The sequence below is a fragment of the Manacus candei genome, unplaced genomic scaffold (genome assembly GCF_025592945.1).
Source record: "Manacus candei isolate 608988 ecotype Guabito, Panama unplaced genomic scaffold, ASM2559294v1 h1tg000023l, whole genome shotgun sequence".
NCBI lineage: Eukaryota > Metazoa > Chordata > Aves > Passeriformes > Pipridae > Manacus > Manacus candei.
This window is the reverse complement of record NW_026138071.1, coordinates 2,100,598-2,122,770: the sequence shown is the minus strand read 5'-3', so window position 1 is coordinate 2,122,770 and position 22,173 is coordinate 2,100,598. Positions and strand designations below refer to the sequence as shown.

The 22,173-nt window shown below is 39.3% G+C and overlaps 1 protein-coding gene across 3 annotated transcripts in view; it reads right to left on the bottom strand.

The window, feature by feature from the left end:
* The window catches only part of MYLK (myosin light chain kinase), a 203,070-nt gene that overhangs the window by 79,985 nt on the left and 100,912 nt on the right, over positions 1-22,173 (bottom strand). For all 3 annotated transcript variants that reach the window (XM_051787545.1, XM_051787544.1, XM_051787543.1), the window contains 4 exons: positions 21,120-21,272; positions 5,351-5,488; positions 4,495-4,692; positions 3,064-3,310 (listed from right to left, as the gene is read on the bottom strand). In XM_051787545.1, coding sequence (XP_051643505.1) covers positions 3,064-3,310; positions 4,495-4,692; positions 5,351-5,488; positions 21,120-21,272 — 736 coding nt within the window. The remainder of the gene's footprint in view (positions 1-3,063; positions 3,311-4,494; positions 4,693-5,350; positions 5,489-21,119; positions 21,273-22,173) is intronic.

Below are 22,173 nucleotides of genomic sequence, written 5' to 3'. Positions count from 1 at the left end.
TTTGTTAAACCCACATTTTTAAGACCAGAGTTTTAATTTGTAAGCAGCCAACACAAACGGAGAATTGTGGAGGCATTAGAATAGAATTTATAACTTAAGAATAATGGGGAAGAAAATTGGAAAATAATTAACACTGGAGGAAACCATGCCCAGACTAAATTAATGGAGTTGGAGAAGGAGTGACTCCCTAAAAGCAGCTATGCAACATGCTTCTAAAATTAATACATGAAAAGGAGACTAACATTTTATTTGAAATGAAAATTATTATGTTTAAAAACAGTCTACTGTCAACTCCTCCATAAACTCTTCAGTGAATTGACTTGTGTTATTCCATATTTTTAATGGACTTTGTAGGAGTTTTCAAGAGGAAGACACTAAATGCAGTTCTCCTCCTCTCAGGTACTGCTAAGACTGTTTCTGAATACATAAACACTTCTCAATCAAGTATTCAAGACACATGCAGCCAGTTTGACAGTTATTTAGACAAGACTATTTAGGTCTGAAAATTATTTTAGGTCTATTGCAAACTTGAAATTATACAGCTCACTTCTGGCTCCTTGGGTATTCCTGAGGCCATTACTTCTCTGTTACTCACAGTACATAAGCAGTTGCCTAAAAGCATATGGCTTTCTGTTACCTGAACAGTAACTGGAATTTTACAAATGACAGCAGGGCAAAATGAGGTATCAGCATTCCCCTTGCTCTAATTGCAGCACAGCTTTGCTCATCATGGATTAGAAAAAGCCAACAGGAATGCACTGATCTTTGTGGGATCTCCAGCTTTTTCTCCAGTAAAAGGATTAGGGAATAACTGAAACTAGCACGTAATCTGCTGTTGTTTTCTAGCTACATTGCTTTTTCTCACCCTCCCCCAAAAATTGTTCTCATATGCTGATTTTCTGAAATTATTTTCCAAGTGTACATTCTAGAGTCATGATATTGCCAGGCTTCCACTTTGAAAAATGACGAATGTGGCCTGGGTGATCACATGATCATTACAGCCACTTCCAACAAAGTCTTCCACAAAGCCCTCTTGTCTGTCCTTTGTTCTTCCTGCCCTGTCTCTTTCTTCCATCCCCGAAGTTTTGCTGAAATATCTCTTTCAGTTCAAGTGAAACCACCAGCTTATCACAAGAGAAGATGCCCATGCCTAGGGCATACATGCACTGAAATGTGGAAAGGTACCAGTAGAAGGTCACAGCTCTCCCAGTCTCTGCTCTCTCCTGCAGAGGTGACTGACCTTAATAAAACTCAACTGGCATTTCTTATCCCACCAGAGGTATTGAGATGTTCGAACACCGAGTGGTGTTAGAAACACCACTGATCCCCAAAGAGACATAGATGCAAGGATTTAGGTAGACATGACCTGCACAAATCAGCATCAGGAATGTCCTAGATGACCTGGGATGATTGCAAACAACGAAGTTGTTCTGAAATGAGCCAGTTCACAATTTATTACAGACTATAAAGGGCCTAAATCTACTGAACAGCTTGTTTGCAAGAAGGTCATGGCACATATGGCTCTACCTACATAAATGTTAGTAATAATACTTGAAATTAAGTGCAGAAATACTTCATCATAGGAAATCTTGATATTCAAGAGCTGTAATCTTCTAAAGCGCCTTTTTCTGGTGAAAAGTGAGTGCCTCGTCTGACTTTAAATACTAAAATATACTGAAGCTCCTTTGTGTCTGCCTGTGGTAGTCTGTGAAAACACACCTTCAAACTAGGCAACGACACAGTGACATGTCCATCATTTGGGCCACACTGGTTGGAAAATAAACTATAGCTATAAAAGAATAGCTCATTGTTTAGAGGCTAAATGGGTGGCATTTATTAAGAAATTCCCCCTCTCCTTGTGTTAAGGAGACAAGAGTAATTTATTTTGCAAGCAGGCAAAGGACAATTCAGACTAATCCATCAGGACTAAAATGTTAGTGTGTGGAGCAGATCAGACAGTTTTCTTCCAGTGTAATGGATTCAAATGTGAATTAAATAGTTTTAATTAAAAAAGCCACAAATATTAGCCAAGTAAGGCAATACACCTATGCACAGTAAATAGCACAGAGTAATACATCAGTTTAAAGTTGTACACTATGTTTTCTGTAGTCACACAGGTGCTCTATTATTACACCTAATCTTCACCATTGGAGATGGAAAATGCTGTGACACTTTCTACAAGATAAAGAACCAGCAAATGTAATTTTTCATTTAAAGAACAGTTATTTTACCAGAATAAAATAAAAATAAATTCATAGAATCAAAGAATCAACCGGGTTGGAAAAGACCTCCGAGATCATCAAGTCCAACTCTTGATCCAACACCACTGTGGTTACTAGACCATGGCACTAAGTGCCACATCCAGTCTCATCTTAAAAACCTCCAGGGATGGTGAATCCACCACCTCCCTGGGCAGCCCATTCCAATGCCTGATTACTCTCTCTGTAAAAAATGTCTTCCTAACATCCAACCTAAGTAAAAAACAGCTCTTCCAGATTTTGTAGAAATGACAAGATGTTCAAAGCATCAGGGTGCCTCATTTCAAAGATACATCAGAAAAAGGGGAATACAACTTGCATATAAAATTCAGATATTTCAAACATGGCCAGGAAACATTTTTTCCTGTTAAAGGTATGGATAAAAAGCTTGTGTAATGGCCCTTCCTGGTCAGGCTGTTCCCATGGAAAGCAGGCATCTTTACAAATACCTAGAGAGACACCAAACATCATAAACAATAACTCCAAACTCAAGATACTGATTGTAGTTTCCCTTGCTAGAAAGTCAAATTGCTTCCCATACTGCTGCCACAAAGCTTGTTTTTCAGGATACCTAAAGGAAATCATACTGCTTTGTCTTTTTTTTTCCTGACCCTTCTTGTGTTTTCTTTTTCCTCTTTGAGTTTTATTAGGTCTTTTCATCCGTCAGAAATATTTTATTCCGTTACTACCCTAATGTTTCACGTGAATAGAACGGAACTCTTGTCTTCTTCAGGTGGGAATTTCAAATTGAGGGTAAATATAACTAATTGTTCCAAGGGAACAAGCTTTTTCACAGCAAACGTACCTGAGCTGAATTTCATATTGCCCTGCATGACGAGTCTGCACATTCCTCAGGACCAGTGTGAAGATGTCTTCATTTTGCAGGATTTCACATGCTGTTCCTGGCATTATTTCTTGCCCATCTTTAAACCAGTGAACAGTGGGGAAAGGATCTCCAGCAATGGCACAGGATATAAGGACATTTTGCCCAGGAGCTGCTGTCACTGATCTCGGTTTGCTTATGAACCAGGGCTGAATACCATCCTGGGGTTCTGTAGTTTACAAACACAGATTACAAATCAGAACAAAATGCCAAGCTTGAATGTAACTACTAAGTTAACTAATTTCAGGGAAAGCAGTCACAGGCAAGGAAAGTTATTTTGAACATCCAGGGTATAAGTTTTTAATCTGAAAATAAGTCGGGCTTTAGTTTTGGAAGTAACGTGTTCGTACCAAAATGAATCATTTACTTGGCACTTTACTGGCTTTATCCAGGCTTATACTAAGAGCAAAACAAAGAGACTTTAAAGCTGCCCTAAAAGGAATCTTGGAGATTTGTCCTTAGAGAATATGGGTAGGAATAGCTTTAAGGGTAAGTAACAGTACTATGACTGCTGTGCAGCTGAGAGATCATGTAGTAAATCATCATTAACAATTCCATAAAATTGCATTTAATATAGAAGATTGACCCCAAGGTTAGATCTCAGGGGGGCTTAGAGGATAGAGGAAGGTCTGAATTCAGAGCAGAAAGTGACAACGGGCTGCAGACCCATCCCTGGAGGCACAGTTTGCTCAAATACTGCAGATAAGATTCTTTGCATTAAAAATAATAAAAGTCTCACTGATTTCCAATAATTCTCAGTAATGACTATGAGAAAATGTCAGTATACAGCAACATTAAATGAAGTCCCCTGTCACAAAGGTAGTGAATGCCCAGTCATAGGAAGTTTGTAGGTATTTCAGTGTTTACTGTGGGATTTACATAATATGTGGAGATTCAAAGTCAAATTTTTTACAGCTAGTACTCAGATTGCAGAAATCATGTGTTCCTTACCTGCTACCACTACAATGTTAACATTAAAGCCAGGACACCTTACTTCTAGGCAGCTTTTCCAAATACTATGGCTTCAATTAGAAATAAAAACATAATTGAAAGGTTTACTTCAAGTCCATAGCTAAGTAAGCATGATAATTATAATTTGCAGCTGCATTTAGCAGAAGTTTTGCACTGTCCCTAGAAATAGGACTCAGGAATGCATTTTTGAAATAGTAACATAATGTTCCAGAGTGAAAAGGTTTTTTTAAAGATGCTTCTGCTTGATATCCTTTTTAATTCAGATGCAGAGACAGAACATGTAGCATCCCTCACAACAAACACTCATGTACTTTAAATAGACACTTGAACAGCACATTAAAATTATTTTAGCACTTTGTAAGGTGAAGAGGAACTTTATACCTTGTACTGTCAATGTTGCCTGGGTTTGACTTTCGCCTACTTCATTCCAGGCTTCACAGGTGTATTTGCCTGTGTCTTCAGGAAACACCTCCTGGATGTAGAGGCTGTACTCATTGCCTTTCTTCTCAAAGTGGAAATCTTCTGTCTCCTGGATTTCTTTCCCATTATGCAGCCAGATAATTTCAGGAGGTGGGTTAGCTGAAAATTATGAAACAACAAAAATCAGAGACACACAAATACCCACCATATGTTGATTAAGACCATTATTAAGGTTGGTAGCTTTTTTTGCCAACTGATTCTGCAATTTCATCTTACAAACATTCAAGAATTTCATTAACTCTTTCAGTGCTGTGTAATGTGGAATAGTCCGTCTTTTATTGGTTAAAATAAAAATGAATAAGGGAAGCATGTAGACAACAGAGAGGGAGAATGAGTTCTAGATCCCACAAAGGTGGTTATCAAGAGTTTCTGTTACCAAGGTTCACACCAGGACTGCTCTTTTCTGCAGCACTACTCTTATCCCAGCTGACAGGAATTCAGTCTTGTTTGGTTCACAACAAAAGCTGTTACAAGTCCACCGAGACTTAGTTTTAGTTCAACAACAGGACCCAATAATAAACTTATGTTATTATTATATCATTCCAATGAAGAAACACTTGTAGAGGTCTGAACACATTAACACTGGACAATGTTCATCCCCCTGAAGATCCTATTAGACAAACCTAGCTTTTAAAGAACCGGTTCCTAGAAATATTATTTCCAAATGCAAAGACACCTGCTAAAAAGATGGAAAAAACCCACAAACTTTGCAGCAGGATTTAATTTCTTAAAATAATACTGTCCTATAGCTACGCACCTGATACCTCCACAGTCATTATCACTTGACTTCCATCCATTACTTTGAGGTCAGTCAGGCCTTTAAGGAAGATGGGTGCAAAAGTCTTGTTTAGCTTGGCAGCCTGTGCACTTTCTGCCTTCTTGCTGCTCTTCTTTTCTGTGAAGTTAAAAAAGAATAAAAGGGGTCTTTTAATGGAATTTTCCTGACAAAATGACCCTATATTCAACATGATTTTGAGACAGTGGTTTTGTTTCAGCTTTCAGAAGGTAAAAATAACTGAAACCACCCAATATAGCTGTTTTGCTTTGCCAGTATTCCAGGCAGACAGACAAGAAATGGGAATGGAACTGTCTTTGTTCCAGGAATCCTTTTAAATCATTGTTAAGAGATATCATAGAGTATCATTCAGAAATTACACTCAGTTTCCAAAAATACACAAAGCCAGGTGAAAAAAAACCCCAAACAACCCAACAACTTGTAACCAACAACTCAATGCCTTTTTTAATCACTGCTAAACTCACATTAAATTTTAAGGTTTGTTGCAAGTTGCTATTCTCATGATTGATAAGTTAAAAACATAAACTCACAGGATTACAGAAGCTGCAACTCCGCAAGAAACTACAAAACTTTTGTTTGTTAGATGGTCAGTATTGAATGGTTTTGAGTTCACCACATTCCTCTCCTGTAATTCAATTAGGCAACTGCTGGTGGGAAAGTTTGAAACCTGAGGTTATCAATATATATCCCAAAACAAACTGTTGCATTATGGCTTTTAATTTTTTGTTGTTGTTTTGAGGCTGTACAGTCAAATGCTGAGTGCTGGAATTAAATTAATCACTCTTAAAATCTATCTGTGATATGTTGTTTCCAGTATCCACAGTGATCTCTGTCTTGGATCCGGAGGCTATGAAGCAAGACCATTTAACTGTGATCTATGTGGTACACCAGACCAGGAAATTCACTCCTGTTCTAAAAACCTGAGCAAAGAGAGTTGTGAAGCCAAAGCAGTGATCATGACCAAATGCAAGAAGTCATAAATATTTATCGGTCACTTGGATACAGTTTTTGTTTAGCTTGCATTCAGACCTTTTACGTCTTGCCTGTAAAATGCCAACCCTACATTCTATCCATACATGAAAATAGCTTTATTTTGCTTATTCCTACCTTTAAAATTTTCAAAGGTATACCAAGAACATCCAAAATAGTATTACAGCAACATAATGTTCCAAGCTGGAGAAAAATCATAATTCATAAAATTGGTGATTAGAAAAAATGACAGCACATCACTGAGCAGGCCCACTGAACCTCCCAGAGGCAAAAAGTTAAGTTTGTCCCAGGGTAATTTGAGCTCAGTGTAAATTTGGAAGCTGCCTGGAAGGGAAGTTTTTCCTTTTCTCTAGCAAAGCTTTTTCTAGCCAAAATCTTGTCTCGCTGGCTCATGTCATAGGTCTTTTCTTGGCAGTGAGCTTTGAGACATTGATGCATGTGAGAATGGAAACAAGGGACCTGACTGAGACCCACTGGGATCGGTGTTATGGTCCTACTACTCTGAAGTGCCTGATTCACCATCAGACCACATTGATCAGTGTTAGGGCTTCCCATAGCACCTGCTTGTAAGTGACTGATGCTTTACAGAAAATAGCCATGAAGTTGGGTGAAAATCTTCTACAGTGATGAACTGCTGTGGTTCACCATATCCCTCTGTTTTGTAATGTTTACTCAGGGAAATAGCTTCAAACAATTGCTGTACTAAGCAATATCAGCACATGCTCCTTCACTGCCCTGATGCCTTCCAGAAAATCCTTTTGTCCCTCAAAGTGAAACAGATCTGTGGAGGAAAGCAGAAACGCACAGATTTGGAAAAAAGGAGGAAAAGAAGATAAAGAAAGCAAGAAAAGAAAAAAAAAACAAGAGAATAGTAGGACAGAAAGAGGTATAGGGGAAAAAAAAGAAAAGTAGACTTAAAAAAATATTGTTCCCTTTATCCCTTTTACTGAAATAACTAATAACATTGCAAATCTAGAAGGCAGATATGCAATAAATGGAGAGCAGGGAAAGAAAAAAAAAAAAAAGCAGAGATGTGGCTCTGGACCAAGAGAAAAACAGGCCTGGGTTCTGATCAGAAAAGTTCAAGTCTTCAGATAGGGGCAGATAACAACAGTTAACAGTGACCAGGGAACAAATTTGCTCGTAGTGGCTCTAGCAGCAATTCTCCCAGACCAGACTGAGCTGCCTCCAGCAGAGCCCTGGTACAAACAGCATTAAGTCTGAGCAGCTCTTCCACATCCCTCCCAACTGGCTCTCTGCTCCATTAGACTGACCTGCCTGTTGCATGTAGTCTAAATAAACAGATTTTTATATTCTAGGAAGACAATACAGTATAACAGCCTCAGCTTATTAAAAATATATGGGTGAGCAACTGCAGAAGGAAAATCATTTCCCAAAAGGAATTTTTCAACAATGCTAACTCCTCCAAAATATGTGCTGCAGAAATGAAAGATTCATGTACTGGAATAAAATCATCTTCTCGCACAGAGCTGCAGAAACATCAAATGGAAGCAAGCAAATAATTCACAGTAATTGCATATATGAATCACAAACCCAACAAGTTTACAAAAAATGTTAGGTCTCAATTTTTCTAAGTTGTCTCAGGCAGATGTTGGTGAGGAGACCTATTGATATGAGTGACATTATGAAGATTTACTGGGGCCACAGGCCTCTACCCCTAAAAGAGTGACCTGCAGGATTAAAGGATGAAAACCAACTCACCATTTTTACTGATCAGTGCTCATACTTCATAAATGAAGCTGTCAAATTGAAATGAATCTGTCTCACCATTGCCCAAAACTTAAAAAAATAATAGTGCTTACACTAAATTTAAGCACTGCATAGGTTTGTGCTGATCTCCTGGATGAAGGCCAGTTCTGTGCTTAAACAGAAACTTATGATGGCAAGTATCAAAACACCAGAAGTCTGTGGTACGTGAGTAGTAAAAAACTTAAAAGAACGCAGCTTAAACAGTTCAAAAAAAGTTACTGGAGAGACAAATTAACTATTTCAATAGGGGAAACTGAATGTAATTACGCAGAAGAACATTAAGATAGATTATTAAGTCTGAAATATTGAAAACTTGAGGCTTAGTCCCGGGACAGAAACAAAAGCAATTTTCTGAAGGTATTCCTATCCTTGTAAACCTACCGTATACAAATGCACATACACTTTGATTTAGTCCTTGAAGTATTACCTGATTTCTCAATACCTACTGTAAAGCAGGAATGAAAACATCTCCCTGTCTGTTGCTGATGTTCTTCGGAGCACAGGGGCAGTGAAGGCATTTTTTACCAACGGATATGAAATCTGTTGTACGTAAGAGCTCAAAAATTAGAAGCTATCATGGCTGAGGCAACCAGTACTCCTAATCAAACATGTGGCATCCAGGATACAGAAAATATATGTCTAACAAGTCTGATTCCATGGCAACTTGAATAGGCTCTCTTCAAAACACAAGAATTCTCCCCTACTTTTGAAATCTTTATTTTTATTGGGGATCTTTTATCCTATACTACTGTTGTTCAGAAGTGTATATTCATCAGTAGCATATGTTTATTGAACAAACAACTTAATCAAAATATCACAAAAGCAGTCCAGTGTTTCTCAACTTGGCAGCAACAATTAAAAAGACTTTCATTCTAAGCCATAAATGCTATTTGTTCATTAAGAAACCACAGGGGATCATTTCATGTAACATTTCTTGCTTTGCTTAAAATTTGATACTGTGGACTTCTAGACTTAGAAAAAAATTGAAATTACTACTGCCAACTTTAGTTTCTCACAGATGTTTTACACAAGACAACACGGTCAGTTTTAGATATGTTATTTAGTTTTATTTAGTCTTAATCTAAAGTCACTGCATTTTCTCCGAAGGGACAGATACAATCATGCAAAGGCCATATTACAAAGACTGAATGTTAACTATTTTCAAATTCTTCTGAAGCTTGTAAATGCTTTTAGTTGTTTATTTATGACATAGCACCACGCAGTGACTCAGTGTTTGTCTGATGAAGGCTTTAACATTTCACAATTTTACAATGAAATAGCAGTGCTGTACATTTTCACAGATTATTTTAATATAAGGGCTTTTAATACAAGGGCTTCTTCAATTTTAACCTTTACAGGTCTTGTTTGGAAAAACAGCAACCAAATTGATTTTGGAGGGACAAGAAGGGACGCTGCTTATTCAAGATTAAGCAAATAACTCCCATTCCCATTTATGCTGAAAAGATACTGCGTGATTTTACTTCCTTTTGAAAACACCTGGCTAATTATTTCAACAGGAAAATACTACAAGGAAAACCACACACAAAACCCCAGGAACTGTTTGCAAAAGGGTAACTTCAGAAAGTGCAACAACCACAGAAGTTCACATTCCCTGGCCACATCTAGGTGCTTGCTATTATCATACACTAGGAACAAAATCTGTAAACCAGGAAAATAGTGAGCAATCAGATCAGAAAAACAGGACACAAATAAGCAAGCTGCTAACAACAGGTCGGTATTAGGATTGCTTTCCCCTGGTCCTCTAAAGTCCCTTTCACCACATGAACTCTGCTGGGGTTCAAAATCCAAATGCTCTCAGTGAGAGCTGGCTTCAGAGCCCATGGGAGAAGGAAAGAAGAAAAGGAAGAAAGCAGAGGTAAAGTTCCCAGCTCAGATACTGCAAGTCACTATGCTTCTGGCTGAAACATCCCCTTTCAGAACACTGCAGGGTATTTTTGCTGCCAAAACTACAGACAATAAAAATGCAGCATATCTGGCACCAGAAAGGAAATGTGGAACGTAAGGAAAATTTAGTTTGACATTAGCATAAGGGGATGACTTCATTATGTATCTACACATCCTCAAGCTTATTCAACTGGATGTGAAAAAGAGGAGATCCGATCTCTCTCTTCCTATTATGTTAATGCTCTCTAATCGCCTATAGCCATTTAATAGCTCCCTCATCACTCTTACTTCTTATTGCTTTCAAGGTTCACCTCTAAGAATGAAAACAAGGAACATAAGAGTCAACACAGAGTGACTAAAAAATTCTACCCCAGGCAGGTTATTTTCTCCCTCCCTTTCCCTTCCCCAATCAACTTCTGCTGGTGGACTCAATTCCCCCCACCTGGATCATGTCAAGGCACTTCATGAGGAACATCAGGGAGCACTACCCAGGGTGGGCTTGATGAAATACAGGTACATTTCAATAACTTGTTTTCAGACTGTGCAATTAGTTTACTTCATCGTAGCTTATGAAAGCTGCCACGATTTTTTAACCACAGCTGTTGGTTTCCTGCAGGTCAAACCATGAAAGATAATAGAGAAGAGAACTCTGATTTTCTCAAATGCTACTCACAGAGAACAATTTTCGCACAGGGCTGTGGTCTGGCACAACGTGTAAGCCCATGTAAGGCATTTCTGGTGGGCAGTAATCTCTCTGTCATTTCAACAGGCTTTTGATAAGGCTTTACACAGGGTGTTTGATTTAAAAGTCCACCACAATGATCCCACTTACATGGTTCCTAAGATTTTTGCCTTTCCTCAGGCTTTAACGTGCGTGAATGTTGGGAAACAGCAAGTAATAAGATGCACAGCTCAGTGGGAAACACAGCTTGGGAGCCCAGAAATAGTAAGCAAAGCATGTAAAGGGTACTTTATATACCCACATATATTTTCTGCAAAGCAAAAGGAACACAGGCTTTTCCCACAGCATTCCCTTACCCCTAAGGGTTCGGGGTTTTTTATTGGAAAGACACTCTAATAAGCATCCAAGCCTATGTTTAAAAAAGCCTCTCAGTACATTAAATCTGCAGAGATTAAGGAGAATTTAAACTCTTCCAATTTCTTACAAAAAAACCCCGAAATTCTCAGCATATTTGGATGGCAATGGGAAAATATATATTACCTCTGATAAACAACTATTTCTATTAATCTCTTATTCTGTTTTCCATTATTTGTGCAATCAACAGTAAGGCACTCTATCTACAGTGACCGTATCAAATTTCAGATTATTTGTTAACCTGTATTAATAGAAATTTAAGGTGATAAAAAAATGCTCTCCTATTATTTGAGTTTTCTCAATCCAGGTGTTAAAGAGTCCTTACACAAATTTGACCTCTGGATATCTCCAGATTGGAAATTATCATTAGAGGAGTCTTAATGTTAGCTGTGGGCCTAAGCCAAAATACACTTGAATTTTTTAAATTCAAAGATTCAAATTAAAGGTCTGAATCAGAACTTGGGGACTGAGTGGAACTGTAAACATCTTTATATTGATAACCAAGGGCGAGTTATTGTGTTGAAAGTGGAAAGAAGTTAAAAAAAGAATCAATATCTGCGCTGTGGCATGACCATCCCCAGATCTGCTGTTGACACTGACGTGAGGAGAAAATCCAGCTCAGGATGCAAACTTTAGGAAGGTCTCCAAAGACTGGACATGGCCTGGAGTCAAAACAGTCAACATTTTAGGGACATCATATATTCTAATAAATTTTCTTCTTCATTTGCCTACCAGATGTACTGAAGATGTTTTCATGTGAGCTGCAGAATGCTGACATCTCCTGTTGAAATATCAGGACTTCAGCATGCTCAGCCCTGCACAGAATCACACAGTAACTGAGTTTGGAAGGAACATCTGGAGAGTGGCTATTCCAGCCCCTGGCTCAAGCTGGGTCAGCTACAGTGCTGCATATATACACATATATATACACACATATATATACACCTCCCACTGCACCTACATGTGCAGTAACTCAGCGGCGCAGGACCAGGGTTACAAATGGTCACAAGTTGAGGACACACAAAGAATAGAGTTTGCTGCCTTGTGTTCAGAACACCGCAAACAACTTGCAGTGTTTAGTCTTACAAGAGGTTTAATTATACTCAAGGAATCTGTTTGCCAGCATCATGTGGTGAGCTGCCAACTAATGCCTGGTCTGAGCCGTGCGGAAGGACTGCCTCAGCAACATTTACCATTTATGGTGTTTAAATATCATTTTGGCTCACAGGGTAATAAGTCAACTGAGCTGAGGAGAATGCTTAACTCAAAAAGCTCTGCGTGAGTGGGCTCAGAGAGAGCAGCAGCAGATTCTACTAAAACCTCTCAAAGCAATACCCAGGTTCACACACATCTTTGTCTTGAAAAGAGTTTCACATCCTCAAATGTTTTCAATGTAAACAAATCCAGCTGCTACCAGAGCTCATGTTAACAATGATATCAACTCAAAAATCAAGATTTTGTAAGGCAGAAAATAGATATGAGGATACTCATCTGTCTTCCTGTAAAGTGTTTTTCCTCAGGCCTGAAGTGATATGGTCAAAACATTTTCTGCAAGTTTCCCAGGAAGCCCAAACTTGATTTATAATGGCATAAAAACAATTGAGAGTTTTATATTCTTGAGACATGTAGGAACATTTCTGCTTTATTAAAGATCTCAGGTTAGTATGCCATTTTGCAAACTGAATTCATGAGAACTAGATGTTTAATGACCTAGCAGTGTTCTTTACACATCTACCTCCCATCATTTATTTCTGCAGTTCTAATCTGTCTTTTGTAAATGGAAGGTAAGATTTAAATATCCGTGGGAGATGCTTTCACTGAAGAGCTGTATGTTGTGCCTTGCATTACACAGAAAAACTGTTAATCTAAGACTGACAATGCCCTAAGGCTATGCTAGTTCAGGATGGTTAGGGATATATAGAGGAGACCAAGTTCCACTTTATCTCATCTGGCAATCTCTTTATTTTACTCCAGGCCAGTCTTCCAGCCCTACACTGCAGCCCATGTATGCTCCTTCTTTCCCAAGTCTTTCCTCTGTATCACCAGGTCATCAGCATTTTAACCTGTCTTGTCTAGTCAGTTTGTTCTGCAACTGAGGTGTCACCCCAGAAATCCCACTGTCAAGAGGTTGACTGCACCAAGGAAGAATCATGATTTGAGAGAACAGCCAAAACAGAATGGAATAGACCATTTCAGCTGGATGGGACCTACAAGGATCATCTGGTTCAACTACCTGACCAGTTCAGAGCTGACCAAAAGTTAAAGCCTGCTGTTAAGGGCATTGTCCAAACGCCCCTTAAACACTGACAGGCTCGGGGCATCAACCACCTCCCTGAGAAGTCTGTTTCAATGTTTGACCACCCTCTTGGTAGAGAAATGCTTCCTAACGTCCAGTCAGAACCTCCTCTGGCACAGCTTCAAACCATTCCCACACATTCTATCACTGGATCCCAGGGGGAAGAGCTTAGCAACCCACTCTCTGCTTTCCCTCCTCAGGAGATATCTCAATTTGGAGTGAGGGGTCAGAGATACAAAGTAGACGGCTGGGTTCACAGCAGATCATTTTGCAGTCAGCAGACTGAATTCCTCCCTGACAGCCTCACTGGAAGTTTCTGCAGCCAAAGTGGTGTTTGCTTTTGCCTTCATAACTGTCTGCCTTATTAATGACTAACCCTGTTTGCAAGTTATTTATATCAAGTAATTGCTCCTTTGTCACTGTCACAGACAGCAACTCCATGGAAGGCCTGAGAGCGTGTACACCTACCAAATACATTTATAAGGCAGCTCAGCTGGCTCACTGCTTACAAATTCCCCAGCATTAGATACCAGTCTGACTCAGAGAACTGCAGAAAAGGTGCTTCCCATATGCTAGATCAAGCCAGATTATCTCTGCAGTGAAAATGTGCATTCTGCTGAGGCAGAATTTCACCTTCACATGCACAGTCTCAATTTTTTGTGTGGCTGTCCGGGTAGATTTTAATTGAATTGCAGCACATCATGATGTATAGAGGTACTGCTTCCATCACAAAAAAAACCTGGGCTGTGAATGAACTGAAATGCAATGGAAACACAACAGGAACAGTCAAACACATAAAGCACAAGTGTCCCTGAGGATGCCACTGATCTAATGAGTTACAGCCCCTTCAGCCTCTGGCAAATCCACACTGGCAACAGAATTAGTTACCCTGTGGTAACATTAAAATAGTTCTGCTCCTCTCTTGGGGGAGTAATCAAAAGGATACTGTACTAAGAATGATGTTAAGGAATCCCTCAAATAAGACAAATAAGACAGCTTGAGAGCAAGAAAACTTTTGAAATTAGACTAATATGAAGGAGGAAAAAGAAGAAAAAGTACAGCAGTGTTGTATTTCTGGGTAAAAGTTGGTTTCAGAATGGAATTCTAAAGCAAGACTTGTTTGACATTTAAGTTCAAAAAAGATAAGGTAGTTTGACTACAGCATTGTTTGTGGTCAGTTGTCTCTTCTTGATTAACTTACGTTAAAAATCTCTTGAACCTAGACATTACCCCAAAAAAAAAGAAAAAAAAAAGGTCTGTTTATGTGGACTGAAACTCAAGCCTTCGTTAAAATGAAGCTGCAGAGAAGCACTTCCAGTGGTATACAGCTATACAAGGTTCCTACCCTCTGTTCCATTCCTTTACTGCAAAGGAATGATGGACACTTCCCTTAGGCAACTTCTGGAGTGTTTTTAAAATTGAGCTTATTCTATGAGATAGTTTGATGGCTGACTCTTTGAGTTCCCATTAGCTAATCCACATCAACTGATCTTGAAAACATTCTTTGGGGTAACACCATGCCCACGCTTTCAAAATTTCTCAGGCGTATATTCAGTTAACAGGTTTTACACGTATTTTGATGACTTCCACTTTTCAGCTGAAATTTAGAGCACTTACAGAATGTGGCAATCTAAGCTGGGACAGTTTGCCCCTTGGCCAATGCAGGGCCATTCCCATGTCTGTTGTAATAACCATCTGTTTTTTGCCATTCTGGTACATAACAGCTTAATGTTCGCGGTATTTGATCACACCACAATTGATGCAAGGGTGAGGGTTTTTTCTTTTCTTTCTTTTTAAATTAAATTATTTTCTTTCTGTCAACATCTCATCTTTGTTTTTCATTTATAAGAAATGTTAATGCAATTTCTGACATTTGAATTTTCCTCATTCTGCAAGCACTCATCCCTCATTTTCATCCAAATTTGGCTTCCCTTTTACTGGAAGTGATTTATATTAAGAAACTGTCTTTAGAGTGCATTGTTTATGTTGATGGCACATCCTCTATCATTAAAAGCTTCCACACATGTTTTGCTTTTGTCCTTCAGTTTTGGTCTCTAGCTGGCATTGTGTTTCACGTTTGGTCCTGAGGTGCTGCAAGAAGGCAATTAAAAAAACCCACCCAAGCTTAGTCTTACAAGGGTTACAGCTGCTGGTGATCCATACCAAGTGATGTACTGAGAACCTTGGGACACTCTTGAAAGCACTGGAACAGTTTCTTTGATGCTCATGACAGCTTACTCCTGACTTTTCAATATCGTAACAAAACCCCTCTCCCCTTCAGTTAGTGCTCTGAAACCAATTATTACATAGCCAAGTGGTTCCACAAGTCTACTGGTCTGGAATGCCTTTTGGGCATTTAATAAGGCTAGACTTGTGTATTTTGTAAAGTCACCTACAGTCCTTTATATTTATGTTATGCTTGAAATACAGCAAAATGCTTTCAAATAAGCAACGACTGTGAAAAGCTGTCACAAATATCACTGTAGGCAAGTAAGACATCATACTTTGCTTACCTTAGGCAGAAATGTGTATCTCAGAGAAACAGAGCTGTAGCCTCTCAATTAAGTCTTCAAAGAGAGGCTGCTTATTTCAGTGATAACCTCCTTTAAAAGCTTAATGTCTAAGAAAGGTCATTCTGAGAGAGAAAGAAAAACAACCTATGACCTAAAGACACAATCTCTCATGACTAGAGGAAAAGACTCCTACCTGAAAGCTTTTCTTCTACCTGGTTATATTTTACGGTCCCATTCACACCAGATGGAAGAGTGACAGGAACAAAACAAACTGCTTTTCCGGAAAGCATCTCCCTTCACTGCTCTGATAAACTGGTTACCAGCAGGGACTCTGACAGGCTTTCAGGTGACTAATCTGCTCGTCCAGTGATCAATGAATGACTACAGTAATCCGATTGTAAGGGCTACAGGCTTCCCAACATAGACACATGCTGGGGAAGCTGCACTGAAAAAAAAAAAAGCATGAACAGAAAGTGGTGGGGGAGAAAGGGGAACAGATGTGAAGTCAGGAGAGTGCACTGCTGGCAGGGAAGGAGAAATGAGGTCGAGAGCCAATAAGCAGGAACAGCAGTATCTGCTGAATAGCATTTGCTCACCAAGAGCAGCAGTATTAGGCCTCTATTTAAAAAAAATAAAAGCAGTGTGCAGAAGACAAGCATCAGCAAAATGGGTGGCTGCAGAGTATTAGAGCCCACAGAAATACCCTGGCTGCCAGCCTGCCCTGCTGCCATCACTACCCACACTTCATGTCCTCTGTCTTGAAAACAATCAGTGATGCTGCTGCCTGGTGGGAGGATGCTGGATAAACCTCAAGGAGAGTGCAGTGGATCAGATATTTTGTTTGTCATCCACAGCAGAACTGCAAGACAGGACATTCTCCTAGGAGTCAGCCCTCATGTAGCAAGCACTCCACTTTGATACCATCCCTAGAGAAAGCTGGGGAAGGCAATTAACTACCTCCCCTACATGGAGAGGCTGTTTGCAAAAGAAGAGAAGCTTCCTACATGCAGTATTGATTTGGTTTGGCACAACAGAGCCCATCGTATGTCCTACCCCAACTCCCAATCTCCTTCCAGTCTGTAATCTTGTGTAGTGCACTCAGGTATTGGTGTGAATGTCAGGTGGTTAAATATCCCTTTGACACATTTTTTCTGCAGATGGATCTGACCTGTAATTCCTTGTCAGTGATTAGTTAACTGACAGAGAGAGCCACATGTCAGAAGGCTTATCTCAGGCATGAGGCAGACCTGAAGAACAGTCAGTATGTCTGCGAGTGGCCTTACCTTCCAACTAGACCAGTTATTACCAGGAGCTGTCTTGTCTTTATACTCTGATTGTCTCAGGCTCAGCAAAGCATGAACACCAACTTACTACACAGGTATATCCAAAGTCAATTCAATTCTCCTCACCTCAGTTTCCTATTCATAAAAAACTCATTAAAACGTTCAACCACCCTGATAAAAAGCTGATTAATATTAATATTCAACTTCAGTATCTGCAATCTCCATCAGCATATAATCACCATATAGTTCAGGTGACCTGAATGTACCCTGCACATCCCTTTTTAAGGAAGTGGTTTGTTTGATTGTTTTTAAATGGGATGCCTGGTGAATTTAAAAAATGGCTTGTATACTTATTTTCATAACATAGAACAACATGAAAATTGTAATATGAGATGTGAACACCAATTCAAATACAATAGCTTGCACATACAATAACAGAAACAACTCACTCATGCACGTTTTTTAAAAACTTTAAAGAAAATTTGTGCATCAGCCCCAAAGTCTCCCAAATATTGATTTTTCTTTGTATAAAAAACAATGCAAAGGTGTAAAGGAAAAAAAAATCTAACATTCTCAGAGTAGCACATGGCACCAGGAATGTCTATAATTGAACATTTGAGTAACCTGGACCATGTTTATCACCTGTGAGGTTTTCCTGCATTAGACCAATTAGTCTGGCATTACCCAGTGCACCCGACTCACGGTTCTGTTAGAAAAAATTCTCACATTAAAGACATTTGTTAGGCAGGTTTTCAAAGAAGTACTGCTCAATCTCTGTAGTTCATGTCTCCCTGTATTTCAGCTGCAAGAAACCACTGACACAGGGAAGACGGATGTCAGGATTCAATTTAGTCTACTTAGTCTTTTACAAGGCCAAAATTAGCTTCACCTTGATTAACTTAGTTTCTCCACAGACTACCTAATGGATCTACCCCAATTTACTCGGCCTTTAGATCACTTACTTAAGGAAGTGTCATCTTACTTAAGTGATCTGATGCTAATTTCTCACTTTAAATAAGCATAAGACTGATTAGTTTGAATTTTTTAAGACCACAGCATTTCTTATGCCCCATCCATATGAAGTGTGGGACTTTTCAACACAGTGCCAAAAGCCTCCTACAAATAGCTAAGTACCTTCAGTGTTTTTCATACAAACCCAAGGAATAATACTGAGGCTGTCAGTGCTGGACAGAATTTATCCTTCTTAATAATAAGGAAGCAAAAGACAACCATAAATGAATCTGAGAGTGATGACTTAGAAGGAATGCTATGCCACAATAAGCCTAGCTAATTATCCAGGGCCCACTGCAAAGTACTGGAAAAAATCCCACCTTTGTATTTGACAGGACTTGGAGCAGTAGCCCTTTATGGGGCAAAGGGCCTTTAAAATGTTTTCTACATTAACCCCACAAAAGAAAATTTCCTTTGACAAAAACAAAACAACAGACATTCCAAAGGGCAAAGAACACGCAGAAGTTGATCAGAAATCATAATATGTGGCTAGATAACACCTGTAACCTACCAGCAGGTTTAAGCACCATCCCCTAATATAATTCAGACAGGGATTGAACAGTTTGCCACTGACTATCCTTACTGCTGAGTTTTCTGAGTAATCTGTGAGCTGAATTTAATTTAGAAAAATAAAATTGAGTTTTATTGTTAAGGCAGACTATTCACTCCAGGTAAAGTTTCCCCAGTGATTGCAGCACAATGTTCCTTCATGAGATCCTTACAGTACAACAGCAAAGCCAAAAATGGCAATATGAAGTGAAATGTAGACCCAGATGGACTCAGAGATGTGTCCAAGGACCACAGTAGCAAGTTAAGGAAAAGTTGGATTCTGACACTAGTTGGATACTGATGATAAACCAAGAATATCCATTCCTTCTCATATTAAATAAAAATTACTTGCCACATACAAAAGGGAAATATTTCTCTAACAATGAATTAACAAACTGAGCACTGCATGAAATCCTTAAATCATCTTGGAGACAAAAATGAACTGGAGAAAGATGGGTTACAATTCAGAAACAGTTTTACAGACTTTATTCCAAAAATCAGTGTCCGGTCAGGAGACGATTTTTGAGGTTTTCTCCCTTTCTGTATGTACAACGATTTTTTGCTGTAATCTGCTTGCAACAGCTGAGCATTTAGAGAAGCCTTAGTGACAGCATTCAGAGACTCAGAGAACTCTAATGCCAATAAGCTTTTGCTAGAGGTTCTGATGGAAAAAAAAAATACATGAACAGATAAGAGATTTGGAGACCACGATTTTAAATTTTGTACTATTTTTGGCAGACAAATCCACATTGATCTGAGTCTTGGGGAGAGTTACTGTAATCCTCATGGCAACAGGGACATAATGAATTTTAGGGACGAAGCAGAGGGGACAGCTAAAACTGTGAAAATGTTGAACACGTGGGTTTACAGCCTATCATGCATGTTCTTAATTCTGCTCTTGTTCCTCTCACTCTGCTATTCCATGACTCCCAGAAAACAGAATGGGACGCAGAAGAGAGGAACTAACTCCCCATAATGGTGGCAATGCAGCTTTCTAGCCCCAGACTAGCTAAAGAACAGGAGGAATCCCACACAGTGCAACAGTGACTACGTGGCCTGAAATAGCCCAGCAGAGTACACAAGCCCAGGGAAAGTCTAGGTCACTGCTGCTCCCACGTTAGCATTGTATGTCAACCCTAAAATAACTCAGCAATGGTTAGCAAGAGTAAGAGAGGGGCTGTCTTTTGGGTTTCTGAGTCCCAGTGAAGGATCAGCAGGTCCCATGTCAAAGACAGCTCCCTCGAGATGGGGGGCTCTTGACCAGCCCTTAGCTAATGCAGATGAAATGCTTCAGAGAAATTATAGGTGATAGCTTTGAGAACAGATTAGTTTCAGGCTTATTTTAAATCAGTGTTTTCCTACTTTGTACTTTTTTTCAGGGGTGGGAGGGCAGGGAACTACTTTTCCAGTCTAGTAATCAAGAAATTAACTCACAGGTTTACTGGAATTTGTTTTCATTTTAGGTTTTTTAGGGAATTCATACAGACAGAGTAGGGGCAGGCATAGCACTGAAGTGCTATAGACAAACATCCCAGAACACTGCAAAACAAAGACAAATCTTGAGATCCCAGGGATCAGGGTACATTTCCCATCAAACTGCATGTACAAATTTAGGGCAGGTATTATTTAGTCATAGACAAAAGGAATAGTTCCCTTGGCAGCTGGCCCTCACAGCAATATATAGTGACCAACTATATAAATTTGGAAAAATATCATTTACAGGTGACAAATACCAAACACAGACTTGATTGCAGAGGGAGGAGGAGTCTGAGGGAGGGGGATTGAAGAGAGAGGGAGATGATCATCTCCAGGCCATAAAACAAAGCACCTGTATAAACTGATGCCAGGGGAGATTGAAAGAATAAAGACCATAATAATGGATGAATACTACCTCACTGTTGAATTTATCAATGGAATTCTGTCATCTCTTTTCTTCATCGTGAACTCTGATCTTTTAGACTGTGTTTGTTCAGATCCTGGTGCAGAATTATGGCTTTCGCAGACAAATCAACTATGTCAATTCAGCACTGGTACACCTTTCCCAGAACAGCCTCACTGCTCTCTGTGCACTAAGCCCTTGGTAAGGTCAGAGCATTAATACCTTTTTCTGAAACATGAATATTATTTTACACTACACAGTCCTTAAGCACTTAAGTTGTACATACCTCCAAGGGGCAGAAAAAGTACCCAGCTGACAGAAGCTTAGAAAAAATATGGAATCCACTTACAACCACCTCTTTTAAGTGTCCAAGATTACTTTTGTTAAAAAATATTAGTTTATATGATTTTAGTAATTACAATAGGTTGAGATATTCACCTTTGACTGTGACCTGAGCACTGCAAGATGCCTGTCCTTTGTTGTTTTCAGCCAGACAGGTATAAATGCCATCATCTTCTGGTAGGGCATCTTGGACAGTCAATTTTGCAACTCCATCTTCAAAAGTGGAATGGGCATATTGAATTGGCTGATCTGCAGACAGAAAGGAAGAGAATTGACTTAACACAGCCACAAGTTTCAAAAGCACATCTAGTTTTCAGTGAAATCTGGATGCCTAACACCAGCTCAGTACACTAAAGTACAGAGCCAAATCCCTCTCTCTGGTGCACAGCCACTGCACTCTAGTGACTACAGCCAGCAGCATCCCAAGCACAAAGTGTTTTATGGTTGTCAGACAAAGCTCACCATTAGATTCACTGAGTGCTACCTTGACTAGCAGCAAGAGGGGAAAGGTTTATCCTTACATTTTGGATAGATTCTCTTTCAGCTGGATAAGACAGGAACTGTCTTGTGTGTTTGCTTCAGACATTATTTCCATCATGTAATTTGCCTGGAACTAGGTAAAATGCAGATAGAACTAGATGTGCAAGATCTGTTGGGCATGGAGGACCACCTGAAGTCCTCCACAAGGTCCTCTGTAGTGGAAGACATTCCAAGAGAGACAGCAAGATCCGTGGCTGATTTACAGAAGTCAATCTGCACTACAGTGTTAGTCCAGTAACAGACAGGTGTGGTCTGATCTGTGGTGATGCGACTATTAAAGAAGTTCATTTTAAGAAACTGGTTCCTTAAATTGCTTTGGAATGTGTTTAAATATTAGTGTAGGTGGTTTAAAGTTGCCTTGCTATTGTCTCAGGAACTGTCATCAATCTTAGCCTTGCTTTCTGAAATGCTTCTGCAATCTGTTTCCCCAATATTAAATAGTTTCCACTACTGACTCATCTTTGGTTGCTTTCCCAGTGTATGCAATGCTTAAGAGGGCCTGATACCTGTGCATAAACATCATGATGGAAAAAGAAATTAAAGTCATCTAAGAGAAGAGGATGAAACAGAAATTGTGCAGGACTGAATCAAAGACATCTGTCATTTGGGA